The sequence below is a fragment of the Exophiala bonariae genome (genome assembly GCF_035927105.1).
Source record: "Exophiala bonariae strain CCFEE 5792 chromosome Unknown scaffold_27, whole genome shotgun sequence".
In the NCBI taxonomy this organism is placed as follows: Eukaryota; Fungi; Ascomycota; class Eurotiomycetes; order Chaetothyriales; family Herpotrichiellaceae; genus Exophiala; species Exophiala bonariae.
The window spans coordinates 132,733-148,708 of NW_027042502.1; the positions used below are offsets into that span (position 1 = coordinate 132,733).

Consider the following 15,976-nt stretch of genomic DNA (forward strand, 5'->3'; position numbering starts at 1 on the left):
TCTCTTCCAGGATATGGCCCTGATGCTGCTCAATCCTACACTCGCCTAGCTCACGATACCGTTATGCGACTAGCTTCAGAAGGCACGGCGACCCTCGAAGTACTGCAGGCATTGTGCTTATTGGTATTGAACGATATGATCGGCCAGTTCATCTCAAATGTCAACTTTTATCACGGACCATGCTGACTGTTTGACAGTCGGCAATGCTGCACGCGCTTTTATGACAATCGGATTAGCTTCGAGGCTACAGGCACTTCGAGACTCAGATCGCAATCTGCAATCATTCTGTGAGATCCAAGTTGACAACGACAGTGTATCCCGATGCTACTGGAGTATTACCATCCTGGAACAAGTGTTCTCTCCACAACTGAAAAATGGTGCCTTCGAAAGAAGGCAGAGTTCTTCAAAGACTTATCCTCCAAGTGCACCTTGCCCACCACCAGTCGGAGCCAACGTGAATAACTCTTCTGGTCAGGCCGACATCCTCCCTCCAGTCCGTTCTATTGGAATGGACTCGAATGGTTTAAACGACCTTGGGGTCAACGCGTATGCGATTCGACTGATATCAATCTGGGGGGATGTCACAACATACCTTTCCGAAATCCACTCTGGCAAAGCGGAAAAGCCATGGCTACCAACCTCTGCGAACATGAAGCTCAACTTCCAAATGCACGAATGTGAAACTCAAGTATCATCTTCACATCTTTTCAGGCACGTACAACCACTGAAAAGATCACGCACTGAGCTTCTCGAGCACCAAGAATATTGGATTTCCTGGGCACTGATGCAGATTGCTTCCCACACAATTCCGGCAATTCTGAATCACCCATTCATACATTTGATAGCAAGGAGTTCACATGAAGGCAACCACACCATCCGCCCTTCATTCTACTTGCAGCAGACTGTCGACCTGGCACTATTCCATGCTGGGTGGGTTGCCCAATTACTATTGATCTTCGAGCGCTTCCCCTTTGAGATTACTAACCCTGTGGTTGGACACATGATCACGGCAACCGCAACGGTTTTCTGGATATTTCAGTTTTCGCGAGACATAGCGGTTTCAACTAAAGCTAAAGACGATCTTGGAAAGTGTGAGAGATTTCTTGGAAAACTGGCAGCAAAATGGCCACACATTGACCAGAAGGTATGTTCTCATCGGTCTGAATCTTGGTTTGGAGAGTTGCTATTGAACCCACCACTCGCCGGCTGGATACGTTTGTGGTACTGAACAGATCAATAGCTCAAAATTCTTCAGAAACTCCAAGCCAAAGTACGAGGAAGACGACCTGAAAATCAGGGCGGCAACGGAAGCACCACTGAGGAAGGATGGGAGACTGCCCCTACGACAGTCACAATCACGTTTCGCCCTTCAGACCTATGGGCACTGCTCGACTGTAATATATTAGGAATGACGGTTGCAAATTCGCCATCTTCTCCTGATCTTGCGACGGGTGAAAATGAGAACAATGCCAGTATCAGCCTCAATGTCCACGTGGTTCCGTCAATCTCAGAAGGTCAAGATGTTTCGAGACAATCCACTTTCGCACCGGCCGAGACATCGATCAACGACACCGCTGGACCCTCGGAGCCTGCAAGTGACGATTCATTTCTTGAACTTGGGGTGGTCGGAGATAATGTTCCATTTTTTGACGACCTCCTGTCACAGTTTACCGGCAGTTTCAACGATTGGAGTAATCCTCAGTGGTTACGAGCTATGCCGCAAATTCCAGAATAGCGATTTTGTAATTGATGTTACTCATCGCGCTGGCAGAATTGATTTCTAATTCAGGCCAACATTATATCTAGATATATCATCACAACCTTGCTTTCAGCTGCTCTTCCTCCCCAAGTGTCCGCCTTGGAGGGCCGCGCCGACTCCCGTCATTCACCATGATTGCCTTCCCTCCAATACTTGGACTAGGCAGTTTCCATTTCTTCTTCACTTCGGGGTCTGCCTTACCCTCGAAGCAATCGGCGATATACTTGCCCAAGACGGGTAAGAATTTGAAACCACTATTAGGGAGAAGCACGTACATGTCAGCCAGCGAAAACTTGTGGAATGCCACCTAATTTCGGAAAGTAACTTACTGTCCAGATCCGCCAGTAGCGATGAACAACCCGTTCACCGAATGATGATAATCCGCGATGAAATCGCCCGTAGGCGTTTCCGTATACCAGCACAAACGGCCTTTCACCCACGGCCTATCCGCTAAACTAGGAATGAGTTGTCTCAAACCGGATCGAAGGTATTGATCCGCATCTTCTGGAAGGAATGTTGATGCCGCATTGTTGGAGTCTCGCTTGGGCGCAGAAAAGGGACTCTGGCGGCTCTCACCACTCTCCAAAGATGCCTTGACTTCGAATCCGTGGCCGTGGTATGCGACCTTGAGCATGTTGTTTCCAGGATATGGTGGGAAGACAAATACCCCAGAGGTCACATTGATCGCGACAGGCATGTTGGCGAGTCTCTTGCCCTCCTCAGCAGTGAGTTGGATGAATCCCACGGGTTGTGCTGATCCGATGATGTGGTAGTCTAGATCATCGAGATATCGAGTAGTCCATGCACCTGTGGCCATGATCACTTTGGATGCATGGATCGGTGGGCCCTGCACCACATTGACCCCCGAGATCTTCTTGGTCTTGCCATCGACAATCAAGGATCGTAGGGTTCCTCGAGGTCCAGTAATGAAAGAAACCCCCAACTCACTGAGCCGGATTGCCAGCGCCCTGGTCGCCCCAGCAGCATCAGCCCATCCAGCATTCAGATTCATATACCCATACTTGACATCCCTCAAGGACTCTCCAGGAATATTCGCCTTCAGCGCCGCAAGATCGTTGAACTCGCGATATTTCTGGTTCTGGCCACGAAGCGTCTCCTTGTTCTTCTCCAAGTACGGATCGGCCACCGCCTCGGAGGCCAGCATGAATCCGCTCGGATAGTAGTGCGGCTTGAACACACTAGACGACTTCCATGTCTCAATCGCCTCAGTAGCCAGTCGCGAGTAGAATGGATCGACATAATCCGAGCGCACGATTCGTGATATATCGGTACTGCTGCCGTCGCGGACGGGTGGTAGATCCCTGTCCAGAACCGTGATGTTGGTGTAGCCTCGCTGCTGGAGGGCAAACGCCGTCGAAAGTCCGAACACGCCAGCGCCAACGATGATGATCGCCTCATCCAGGGAGGGTGTTGCGTTTGCCATGATGAAGATTAAACGTCGGACGGCGAGTTACCAAATCAAACGAGACGGTAAGTTTTATCAATGACTGCCCACTTCTCGGGCGTTACTCACGCCGAGATATATATCAATTGTGCGATGAAGCGTCCTTCACGATCCCTCGTCAGCCTAATCTTTTATTAGAAAAGGTCAAAGATATGTCAAGAGTCGAATCGTTATCTCCAAGAGTACGGAGCGGAAAGCGTCGGATTGCCCCAGTACTCCGGTATTCCGGAACATCGGAGTACGCCGTCAAAGGTGTTGCCCCGGGCGTCATGCACATATCGTCGCTAAAACTTGACCTCTCCAACAAGGTACTGGGTTTTTGGACCTACCGTTCTCCGACGATAACCATGATATGAGTTTTCTGATGCCAGTTGCTCCTCAACATAACTCAATAGATACCGTATTCATACACTGCCTTGACGGAAGTTAGCTAGCGAGCGGGACGTCTTGCGGTTTGAGCGCCACCACGAGCGAGGTTTGACAAAGTATATATATATATTATATAGATGTACTTTGGATCTGAGCGAAACATCAAAGAGGTCGAAGCTGCGAAGTGGGAAGAAAAGTCCTCACTTCAATGATCTCCTGCACGAGTAGATATGTTACTTAGTCTACGTGCGGATCAGGCTGCACCCCGCTCTTTCTACAACCAGGGGGATTGTTTGATGTGACGTGTCTCTTGTTCGAACAAGACAGATCTACCGTGGCAGAGGCGCTTTCACTGTTAGGAATCACATTATGTCCATCCCACCGGGCTTTTCCATTCATGTAGATGATCCGAGTCGGGGTTGAACATTCATGTTCGCCAGCAGGGTTGCATACTGTCTGATCACTAGGTAACACATCCGCAGTGACCGCTCTCCATTCGTGGGTATGACACCATCAAGCAGCCGGCGATTAACTTATGGTTTTCAATATGCGATAGTGCAGACTTACCGATACAGCTGCAGAAAGTCGTCGGTGATTCTACTTAGTACTTTCACTATAACCATCGCATGCGCAATGAGGCGCAAATATGATGAATATGTGTGTATGGTGATTCCATTGACAAGAAACGAATCGGGTTCCAAGCCTCGTGAGAGCCGGAGATGGATGCATGGAATGGTCCTGATGGGGTTCCAAGTTACACTTGATTCGCATGCAGGGCCCCGAAGCAACTGTACGAGTATTGTCTGGGGAAGGCGGGGAAAGCCTGCAGGGCCAAACACCGTGACCTGAGCACCGCATACAATACAACCAATCATCAATTTCCATGACAGCAAGGTCTGTGAAAGCCAACTAACTGCTGAACACCTCTCGTCGAATGCAATGCGAATGACAAGGGGGAAAAAGCTTTGACGTCAGGTGACGATGAAACGAATGGTGGGGATTATTACTCTTTGAGGTTTATTTACTCTGATCCGGCGTTCTGGCTTCTAGAGTGTAATCTATGGTGAACCTGATTTTAAGCACTGATAAGCACTCCAGTAAGCTGCTTGCGCTGGAGATTCAAAAATACGCAGATTGCTTTGTAGCACCAGGTCGGGTTGTCTGACACCCATACACCTGGTTGTGACAAGGGGAAACAAACAAAGAAAAGAGTTGCTCTACTAGTTAAGAGAGGTATTAAAACGTTTGCGGAAACTTCGTCATGCCAACGGCAGGTTCGTTTCGAGTACTACCTACCGTCTTCACATCCCAGCACTGACGGCGATAGTGATCACCGGGTGTAACTCCGGTATAGGCCATGCACTAGCAAAGGTGCTTTTGAAAGAGGTAGGCCAGGACCGTGTTTGAGCAACCAGCGATTTCGAAGGCCACTGGACGGGATTCGAATCGGTTGCTAATTTACTCTGTTGCCGCGAAAAGGGATACTATGTCTATGCCGTAGACATCGACGCTGGAGAAACCCTCCTGAGCCTTTCAGGGCCAAAGTGCCAAATTGGTCGGCTGGATGTCGCCTCGATTGAGTCTATCCGAGAGTTTAAGCTTGCGCTTGGTGATCAGAAGGTAAATGTTCTGCTCAATGTTGCTGGTAGGTTGTACAATGTCGTCATCTGAGTCGCTAAATATTTAATCTGTCTTGATTGTGCTAGGGATCATGCCTAACAAGCATTACGACACGCTCAACGGTCTCACACTGGAGGTGGCTAATCACACGTTCTCGATCAACACCTTTGGGCCTTTCTTCCTGACACAGGCAATCCTACCGAATGTTCTGGCCGCCGACAATCCGAAGCATATCGCTGTAATGTCATCACGAGTCGGAAGTATAGGAGATAACAGCTCCGGTGGGTCTTATGCATATCGCGCATCCAAGACAGCAGTGAACAGTCTTTTCAAGAACATGGCCATCGAGCTGAAGGAGAAGAATGTGGTTGTGAGCATGTTACATCCAGGCTTCACCAAAACAGGGCTAGATCCTGATGTCTGGAAGATGGAAGAGGCGGTAGAGGCGGACGAAGCTGCTGGTAAACTGTGGGAGGTGCTGAAAACGAAGAACATTGACCACACGGGCAAATTCTGGCACCGAGAGGGCATGGAACTTCCCTGGTGATGAAAGTGTAGAAAGTTTCATGCGAGTCCCAAAATATGAAATTGGTGCAGTGGGGGGAGAGGCTGAAAATGTGGTGGCTACCCACCTAGTTGTAATGCTATTTTCCATGTTTCGGTTATTGTTTGATTCTGCGCTGATGAGTTGCCGATTGTGGCCATGATGATGGAGTCGAAGGACTCGGAACGAGTGACATCGAGACGGCAACTGAGCCTTATTCATAGATGCGGCTCGTGAATTACGTGTTTCTCCGTGCTCCATACCAGGTTGCATCCGTACAGCGAGCAGAACCCACAAGGCGTGTGGTGTGGCAAGCGTGGAAGAAAAAAAAATCATGATAACTCCGAAATGCCTCGATTGTTAGGGTGGAGGTTATGGCCGCTATATGCAGTTTCAGCTGTGGAGTATATGGGCTTCGTGGGAGTCGCTGATCAGACACGTGATCGTTCAGAAGTCTGAGTTTCTTTTTCTCTCTTCTGTCAGCGACGTGAATTGACATGTTAGATGAACGTCTTTGAAGAGTATCACCGGATCTCCATTCAGATCTTCACGTTTCTCAGTGTTTGAAACCATAGAGACTCATTAGTTTCTTCAATCTTTCGAAACTCCGAAATTCTTTGGGAGAGTGTTCCTAGGCACACTTCCTCCCCATCCGGATGGCTCGTAAGGATCGCATCATGAGTGACTTTACCGCGTCGCGTCGAATTGCAGATTGTTGCCTGTAAGCTCGGAAACGAGAGACGCTTCGGTCCGGCAGCAGCGGACCTATGTTTGGGGATAGGATAGACTTGCAGGAGAAATGATTTCCAGTAGTGAGGACGCGACAGGGAGAGCCCGATTGATATGAAAAACAGCAGTCGTGAAACGGCTAGATGAGCCGACCGAGTCGCAGGCGGTGGTCAAGACGCGCTCAGAACCAACAAGCGGAGGGCTATGAAGGAGATTACTACGAAGGACGTCTCTACGAGCGTCACTAGTCTAAGAAGGTCAGCCAGTTTTTTAAGATGAATTGGGTGCCGAGATTGGGAAGTAACATTAAGGTAGGTCAGATGTGGGTTGACAGGGAGAGTGCATTGCATGAGGAGGGTCTGAGAACTCGGGAAGACGACTTGGCTGGCTGCTCGGCTGGTATTGCTGTGGAGCTGATGATGGTGTTGTTTAGCGACGAACGCGTTCTTGTTCTGAGTGGTTTGGTGGAGAGACTACTTGCCGGCGCCTACATGCAAGCTCACTTGGCGGTCGCTGGGTTCTCAAGAGTCAAGACTGCGCATCGTGCTATAGCTGGTGTTGGATGTTGGACTCTTGAGGTGGATAGGATATGCACTGCAGATCACCGCAAAGGTAGGATTGCTATTCCTCTGGGGTACTACGACTTCCTAAGGATCGGGCATGTCGCTAGCTATTTGAAGAGGTATCATCGCGCTTTAGCTAAGGGGAGATGAAGCAGATCGAATGCCATCCGGGAGGTTGCAACGACCGAGACCAGGTGTATTTGATGATTGGCACGGGTACTTCCGCTGGCGCATTGAGCATGGACAGTGATCTACAGTACGAATGCTGGGTTTAGGACGCGATCGCACCCCGGCATGACAAGACTTGAGCGACAAGGCCGAGCCTTGTCGCGGCATGCGAGAGGGTAGGCAGATCAGAAAAGACATCGCAACTTTGTTACTGGGAGTTTTGGGTGGTTCAAGCCATCTTGCTCGGAAGGCTGTCATGTCAGTGGCGATGCAGACAACGAAGCTGAGCAAAATATGACGAGACTGATTAGGGGAAGCGTCATGCTCGAAATACCCCGGTTGGCCCTGGGCTGAGAGAGCTCTTGAATCCGAGCCAGGGACAGTGACCTCTTTTGAGCTTGTATTTGTGAAGATGAGGATGGAATTTGACACCCACAGAGACTACAAGTCACAGTCTCACAGAGCGTTTGTTCACATGCCTTGTTCAGAAGCACCGTCTGACGTTCGCTGATACTACCTAGGTAGGCAGCAGGGGGTGGCGAATGGCCAACCAGCACGTGGAATAACGTTTTGAATGCAAGAGTTTGGTCAAGGGTTCTTCTGCATTGGCGTGTTGATGTGTTTCCTTTGGAGGCCACGCGGAGCACGCGAGATTCGGCAGGAAGACCTCAGAGTTTGCTGCAATGCAACGGTTGGGAAGGAAGGGGGTAGTATCAGGGGATCTGGAGACTGGAGGGTGCATGGAAGCTGACAGTTTCCAAGGATTCTCTAGAGATGTGATTGAGTCGTTTATCATGGTTGTTGAAAAGACCACTTGCAGATGGTATGGTAATCTACCTTGGTGCTGGGTGTGTATCGTGTCTAGAATTTCTCTGTATGGTCGTCTTCCTCGCCCTAAGGTGCCGAGTTACGACCGCGAATGAAATTAGGATTTCCTTGATCGATCGAACCTGGGAGGGGTTCGATCGTGAGCTCAATTTCGAATTTGGACGCAAGCCACCAGACTAAGAGCAGAGGGGATGCCGGCTATCCGTAAATGATCAGTCCAATGGGATATCATTCTCTGTGGAGGGAAAGTCAATGCCAAATTTTACTAGACTACGGGCAAGATTTGCGGCGATTATCCATCCATTCAACATGGTAGTTGGAGTCCGGACATGTTTTGGAAAAAAAACTCTGCTCCAAATGGGGTCGTACGAAGTACGTGAAAGGAAGAGTTAAAGTTAAAAGGCAAGCCTGGGGCGCGCTGCTACGATGGCCCCCATCGGCCTGGGCTGACCCGCGGAGTGTCGGTGGGTCCTAGGGTTCAACGATGATGACGGCAACCAAATTTTCTCTCAGAATCTGGCATCTGGATCCGGATGGAAAGATTGAAGAAGAAGCTGAGAAGAAACTTAGTATTTGGTATGGAGACTCCGGATGGAGTACGGAGTAATTGAGGGTAGAAGGCGAGACCGAGGACACGCTGTGGCGGGGAGGAGATCAGGCCATGCGAGGCGAAGGCGAAAGATGAGTGCGAGGTACTGTACCTCCGGATACTCGTAGGTATCTTTGATCAGAGGCTGCAGTGGACGAGTAGAGCATCTGGGCAGCAAAGAGAGTGTCACGCGTATGGCCGGAAAAAGCGACCAGAACCTGAAAAGCCACGACTAGCGGATGGCAATGCCGAACCAGCGCTAGAAAGAACCTTGGAACTCAGGCTCTGAAACATGAGACCCTATCGCATTGTCCAGCCTCCTGATTTCGGGCTGGAACATGAACTGTCCGGGTGTCTACATTGATTTATTGGCGCCTATGGAGGTCACACGAGACTGAGGGCTACGAGGGCAATCGGGACGAGTGACTTTGGGAAGAGGGAACAGCTGGAAAGTCTTGGAGTAAACACCTGACAAGCATGGCAAAGCTTTTCATGAGTGGATCGAAAGGTCGCTTGGATCTTGACTGCATTTGAAATGTGACCCCCAGCGGCAAGACTACGGTTGATTATCCAGCGGCTGACAATCATTGCCAGTGCCAGTGACTCTTCCCCCCCGCATCAAGGTGTCATTGCCAAGCAGCGGTGTTGGTTTCGTGGCGGTTTTTAGGCTCGGAGCTATACCTAGCTGGTGGTTGATTGATGATCGATCTATCAAAACAGCAGATTCCAGCCTCAGTCCGCAACAAGAACACCTGAGCATTGATCGTGAAGTACCAAGGACGAATACAAGTCTTGTCTTGGGGTCGGGCTGTGATTGCATCGGTTGACATGTCTTGATTGAGGGGCCTGTGTAGCACATACCTGAACTAGGTAGGTAGGTAGGTAGGTAGATCTACGAGTAAGTACCTAGGTCGGTACCTAGGTAACCGCTGGCATGACAATGATCAGTGGTGGAACCCAACCAGGCCCTTTCACCACTGCATCCAGCAGCCAGCATCCATTTCAGTATTTGCTCCGTGCCCTGGTGCTCACTGTCCATGATTGACGGGGTCGAGGGTCACATGCGAAATCAAGGTTGCAGCCAACTCCACCATCGCGGGCGGCCAGGAATCCCAACCGGGACAAGGGCCCTTGACTGTAAGGGTGCTAGCTTCGTGTCCTTGTCGGCATTCCATTCCACTGCCATCCCATCGACGAGGCTACCGAGTACCTCGTACCGTTGCGGAGTCTCCACTGTCCCATGTATCATCTCCAGCAGTTCAGTCTTCTCCATCAATCGAATTTTTCAAAAACAGAATCCCTTCATCACCACCTCACTAGCGCTCGCTACTCCACATCACCGGTTGTCCCCATGTCATCATTGGTTGCCCAAACCATGCCTTTGTACGAGTGGTGCTACGAGTACAACGCCAGTGCAGTAGTCGTAGTCATGGCCATCTTGCGCGCTCTGTGAACCTCACGACCACGACCAACATGATCGCCTCTGGCTCTTCGAGGCAGTCGCGCCTGTAGTGGCCTCGTAAACTCAAAGTCACATTGACCCTCACACTCACGCTCAGATTCCTGCCATATAAGCTTCCCTCCCTCCCCATCACTATCCAACCCTTTCTTTCCTTTCTCCCATTACCCTGTTACTTTTGGTATTCCCCATCCCTTCGCCTTCGCGTGGCACATCATCTATCCCAGCCATGGCTACCAAGGAAACCACCCCCCGCGCTTCTCGCAGCAACTCGGTTGCCCTCCGCACCACGGAAGATGTCAACGCCATCGAAGCCCCAGTCACCTGGAAGGCCTATCTCATCTGTGCTTTCGCTTCCTTCGGTGGTATCTTCTTCGGATACGACTCCGGTTACATCAACGGTGTCAATGGCTCCTCCATCTTCATCCATGCCGTGGAGGGCCCGGACGCAACAAAATTGTCCTCCTCTCACCAGTCTCTCATCGTCTCCATCCTCTCCGCCGGTACTTTCTTCGGTGCCATCATCGCCGGTGACCTCGCAGACATGTTCGGTCGCAAATGGATCATCATCATGGGTTGCATTATATACACCATCGGTGTGGTCATTCAGATGATCACTGGCATTGGTGATGCTCTTGGTGTCATCGTCGCTGGTCGTCTCATTGCCGGTCTCGGTGTCGGCTTTGAGTCTGCAATCGTCATTCTGTACATGAGCGAAATCGTAAGTCTGACAAGTGCCTCAATTCCGACCTCCAACTAACATGATCTCTAGTGCCCACGAAAGGTTCGAGGTGCCCTCGTTGCCGGTTACCAATTCTGCATCACCATCGGTATCATGTTGGCTTCCATCGTCGTCTACGCCACCGAGAAGCGATCAGACACTGGAGCTTACAGAATCCCCATTGCCATCCAATTCGCCTGGGCCATCATCCTCGGCGGTGGTCTTCTCTTCCTCCCAGACTCTCCCCGATACTTTGTCAAGAAGGGTAGACTTGAAGATGCGACCATTGCTCTCTCCAAGCTCCGTGGACAACCACGCGAGTCCGAGTACATCCAAGTCGAGTTGTCCGAAATTGTTGCCAATGAAGAGTACGAGCGCGCGTTGATCCCCGATGCTGGTTGGCTCCAGAGCTGGATGAACTGCTTCAAGGGCGGCCTCTGGAATGGAAAGTCCAATCTGCGCCGCACCATTCTTGGTACCTCGCTTCAGATGATGCAACAGTGGACCGGTGTCAACTTTATCTTCTACTACTCCACACCTTTCCTGCAATCCACTGGCGCCATCAGCAACACCTTCTTGATCTCCCTCATCTTCACCTTGGTCAACGTCTGCTCCACTCCCATCTCTTTCTACACCGTCGAGAAATGGGGTCGTCGCACCATCCTTCTCTGGGGTGCTCTCGGCATGTTGATCTGCCAGTTCCTTGTCGCCATCATCGGTGTCACCGTCGGGTTCAACCACACTCACCCAGATCCGGATGATGCCACCAAGAGTCTGGCCAACAACATTTCCGCCGTCAATGCTCAAATTGCCTTTATTGCAATCTTCATCTTCTTCTTCGCTTCTACCTGGGGTCCTGGTGCCTGGATTGTTATCGGCGAGATCTTCCCTCTTCCAATCCGTTCTCGCGGTGTTGGTCTCTCCACTGCGTCCAACTGGTTGTGGAACACCATTATTGCTGTCATCACTCCATACATGGTCGGAGAAGAGCATGGAAACTTGAAGTCGTCCGTCTTCTTCATCTGGGGCGGTCTTTGCACTGCTGCATTCGTCTACACTTACTTCCTCGTCCCTGAGACCAAGGGTCTGACTCTGGAACAAGTTGACAAGATGTTCGAGGAGACCACTCCGCGTACCTCTGCCAAGTGGAAGCCAACCAAGACTTTTGCCTCCACCCTTGCCAGAGATGGTATCTTGGAGAAGGAAATCATTGAGGCTACTGAGCGACGTGGATCTGCTTTTTAAATGGCTGATACTGCACAATCGTCACGGCTTGTTGAAACTGCATCTGGCGGATGTGAAGATGCTTGGACCGCAGCTCAATTAAGGAGTTGAGTTTATGGCTTATCTCGCTCGCTCAATCCTGACAAAGGAAACCGTGTGATGCGATACCAAAGTTGGACTACTGAACACAACGCATAATAATCATTGCAAAGTTGCATTTCTATAGGCTAGTAGTAGTCAATAAGATCTTGCATCTCTTACAATTCTTCTTTTGTTTTCTTACAATGTGACTAATGACCGTCCGGACTCTCTGTTGGACTTGATTACACTCCTCGTCTCAAAGCAATATTGTATAAAGTAGAACAGTCTCCGCGTTAATTATTACCACGTCAACATGCCCTCGACGCATGGTGTTTTAACATGATATCTCATATCTTAAAGAAGAACAGCTTCGGCATAAAGATAAAGTGCACAACATACCAACTAAGACCGACCAACAGCATCCTGCACGTTTATCAGACACTCCTATCCTCAAGAGTTTCGCTGTGCCGTAGAGACTGGCTGGTCCCTACTCGGAGGTATGAATCAACACCCCGCATTCTCCAAGAAAACTCAAGCATTCCAAGATTCTTGGGCGGGGAGGGGCCAAGGGGGATACTACGAGTAACTTACGAGTAGGTATCACATGCGACCCAAAAACCCAACTTAACTCGACCCCACCGAGACCAGGGTCCTATCGGGGTTGCGTGGTGTGCTGTGCCAGTGCCAGCAGTACCTTCTAGTACGTTTATGTTAGGTTAGGATAGTGATCGACTACGGCACTGACTGCAGCACCTGCAGGCAGCAGCATGCCAACGCTTCCCTGGTTGCCTTCCATGCATGATGGGTATGATATGATCCTCCGCGCTACATCGAGGCGAGTAACTTGGTCACAACGGAACGAAACATCAGTCAATCAGGCCATCGATGCATTCCACAGTCCACATCCATGCCTAAACTCCGGAGTACATAGTTAAGCGGGAAGGTGTCTAAGTAGACCTGTCTCGTTGACTAGCATAGTATGTTAATGGTAGTGGTTGATTGATTGATTGATTGATTGACTCGAGCGACGATGAATAATGAATGACGAGAACCATTATCATCATCGTGGTGACCTTGCTGCCGCACTGCACTGCACTGCACTGGCCCTCTTGAGGTTCAAGTTGACGTGGAGGGGTGGTGTGCATTCGGCATGGATACTACCTACCAGGCACCAAACCACTCGTAGGTACCAACCTAGGTAGATGACACTACTCTATCCTGCCCTACGAGTACGCTAGCCTTCAGCGTCTCGCCCAGACCAGATACATTTGGTACGAAAAGGTATCTACCTTCCGAGGTACTTAGCTACTAAAGTACTAAAGTGCCTATTCCGACTCAACTGGGTATGGACCACAGCCATACCATACACATACGAGGTACAGTCCAGAGGTGAATGTCAACCCCAGCGGACTTTAGGTTTCATCAGGCTGTGAAGTATCCGCAGGGAGGTCCACATTGATCTTCAAACCAAACCAAGTATTCTCCCCCAAGTTTCTGTGAACTAACTAACTAGATGGTGGACTTCTAGAAGGATTCACCGTCCCGTTCGTTGCAGTACTGGCGCCGCAGTAGCGTCCTTGCCGGCATCGAAGCTTTTGGATGGGTGGAAGGGCGGAGGGGAAGTCATTGGGTGGTTGCGTACTCGCTTGTTGCAGGCTGGCGGGGAGGGTGGCCTGGATGCGAAGGGAAGGGGAGAGGCGGACTGGAATATTACGGCGGTCAGGATTAGGATACTAGTAAGAATACCTCCCTGAGGCTTATCTATCTGCATGCCGTACGGAGTTTTGGCGTGGCTCTCCGCGGGGCAATAGTAAGGGAGGTGGTCGTGTCTATTGATCTACATTTTTACACTAACTAGGTACGATGTACAGTCCCCAAGGCGTCGCAGTCTGAAGTTAGGTAGGTACTGATCAAGTCATTTACATGTTCAGGTAACTATGTGGGTAAAACACGAACAATGAATGCTATGTAAATACGGATATCGGCAAAATTCTTTCTTCCAAGTTCCCCCACAAGCGATCTCCTCCTCAAGAGATACTGGTGATGCCATAGTGGGGCACTCTCCAAAGGGGTGATCAACTTGCAACCCCAAGAATGCTCAGTCAGGGTTCCGAGTCAGTTGGCTGGCTGCTTGTCTGCTTCTGACGCTGACCGACTGCATTCGCTTGCCTAATCCTCGGGTCATGGCCGGACACAGCACGGAGAAGTTGGCCTTGACAGAGTGCTTGTAGGCGGTGTCAGACTCTAGATTGCGTGCATGCATGATGTGACGGATAATTAAGCTTTGGTGGCTTTCGATTCATTGCTTGCTAGGATGGCTTGATTGATGGATACCCGTGCTTGTTATCTCGAATATCCGTGCTAACAGGTGCAATGACCTTATTTGTCTGAGATGCATCCGAACCTGCTCCGTGCGCGTTGGCTTCGCAACTGATGTCTGTGCGGGCAATTGGTTCGTGCACTTACGTCAACTATCATTCCACTTCCGAGATGAGGAGAGAAGGTTCTGAATGCCAATGCTTTGCTGTGGTGTTCTGAACTGTCAGCCTCATCATGTCCTCACGTCTGGTCTAGCTCAGGTGTTGTTGAGATGGTCCGAAGAGGTGCGCCTCAGGTGCAGAAAGAGCAGTAAAGACCAGGTAAGGTGACTTGAAAGTCCTACATGGAAGAAAAGTCGCTCCAGAAGTCATTTAGAATTCGTCAATCATAAAATCTGGACTTCGATGTATCGTCCAATAACTAAAAACCCCAGACATCCCATTCAGCCCCTTGAGCTGTAACTCGGAATCCATTCACTGAGATCTCCGAGTGGCAACCGAATAGGAAAGTCGACCGATACAAGAAGCAGAGCCGACAGTAAGTACCAGCCAGCCATATCCGCCATAAAGGTGGAAGCACCTGCGATGTACAATATCCTGGATGCTGCAGTATCCCCTTCAGCCGTCAAAAAGAAGGTGGCAGTCAAGAAGATGAAGCCACCAAACAAGCCCGTGAAAATGATGACGAAGACAATATTTGTCCGCAGCGAGCAGATCAGGTAGATGAAACACAACACCGCCATGAATAGCATGAAGAAGCCGAAACTCGCATTGAAGCCCTTGGTTGCAAGTCCCGCAGTGATGTCGGTCGGGTCCGGCGAATATGCGCCGAATGCATTGAAGAACGGGAGCAATGTTGCGCCATAAGAGAACCAGAATCCGCCAAACGAGGCAAACACCACGAATGGAAATGTGTTGCCAGCTACCCATTCCAGGAACCCACCAAGGAGCATCAGTACGCCGCCGATGAAGAAGTAAGCTCCGCTGTACGGCAAAACAATGAGGTCAGTATGTAGCACTGAAACACAATCGATCGTTGATCAGAGGGACCCACATTGAAGCAGCTCCATTTCCACCAGCTCCTCTCCAGCCCATCAGATCACAGGAAAGTGGGCTGAGCGCCAGAAGAAATCCCACAATGGCAATGGGAGTCGGATTACCGAATTGTCGATGGATGCCCTTGCCAGCAGCAAGCTCCTGAGACTTCAAAAACATTCTGTCAAACATATCCGCGGGGATCGACACCATCCCCGCATCTTGAAAGGGCGGTGGTGACGCGAAGGCCTGTGGGTGGTGTGGTGGTGGTGTTGGTTGCGGCGGAGTTGGTGGGAGTGGTTGATTAAGCCCATTTGCACCGTATTTCTCGTCCATGTAGAAACTCTCATACCTCTGAGCTGGTGGCATTGGTGGTTTGTAGTAGTTTGATCGCGATCGCTGGATCGGACCTGTGATTTCGTAGACTGTGGCCGACATCGTAGCTATCCGTTATCCTGTGGAGAAGAAATTATTCTGAGGATTGTTCGTCGCACGACGTAAAAA

The 15,976-nt window shown here is 50.2% G+C and overlaps 5 protein-coding genes across 5 annotated transcripts; 3 read left to right on the plus strand and 2 right to left on the minus strand.

The window, feature by feature from the left end:
* Positions 1 to 157: 157 nt before the first annotated feature.
* On the plus strand, positions 158 to 1,735 carry LTR84_006962 (uncharacterized protein; the record flags this gene model as incomplete). The annotated part of the gene is made up of 2 exons (XM_064850518.1): positions 158 to 1,144; positions 1,241 to 1,735. The coding sequence occupies 2 exons, from the start codon at positions 158 to 160 to the stop codon at positions 1,733 to 1,735; spliced, it is 1,482 nt and encodes a 493-aa protein (XP_064702587.1).
* A 79-nt stretch (positions 1,736 to 1,814) lies between these two features.
* Positions 1,815 to 3,203, minus strand: LTR84_006963 (uncharacterized protein; the record flags this gene model as incomplete). Its single annotated transcript, XM_064850519.1, has 2 exons — positions 1,815 to 2,013; positions 2,089 to 3,203. 2 exons carry the CDS (start codon positions 3,201 to 3,203, stop codon positions 1,815 to 1,817), a joined length of 1,314 nt encoding a protein of 437 aa, XP_064702588.1.
* Positions 3,204 to 5,304: 2,101 nt separating this feature from the next.
* On the plus strand, positions 5,305 to 5,760 carry LTR84_006964 (uncharacterized protein; the record flags this gene model as incomplete). The annotated part of the gene is made up of 1 exon (XM_064850520.1): positions 5,305 to 5,760. One exon carries the CDS (start codon positions 5,305 to 5,307, stop codon positions 5,758 to 5,760), a length of 456 nt encoding a protein of 151 aa, XP_064702589.1.
* Positions 5,761 to 10,322: 4,562 nt separating this feature from the next.
* Positions 10,323 to 12,059, plus strand: LTR84_006965 (uncharacterized protein; the record flags this gene model as incomplete). Its single annotated transcript, XM_064850521.1, has 2 exons — positions 10,323 to 10,814; positions 10,866 to 12,059. The coding sequence occupies 2 exons, from the start codon at positions 10,323 to 10,325 to the stop codon at positions 12,057 to 12,059; spliced, it is 1,686 nt and encodes a 561-aa protein (XP_064702590.1).
* Positions 12,060 to 14,880: 2,821 nt separating this feature from the next.
* LTR84_006966 (uncharacterized protein) lies at positions 14,881 to 15,910 on the minus strand (the record flags this gene model as incomplete). Its single annotated transcript, XM_064850522.1, has 2 exons — positions 14,881 to 15,421; positions 15,492 to 15,910. The coding sequence occupies 2 exons, from the start codon at positions 15,908 to 15,910 to the stop codon at positions 14,881 to 14,883; spliced, it is 960 nt and encodes a 319-aa protein (XP_064702591.1).
* Positions 15,911 to 15,976: the final 66 nt, after the last annotated feature.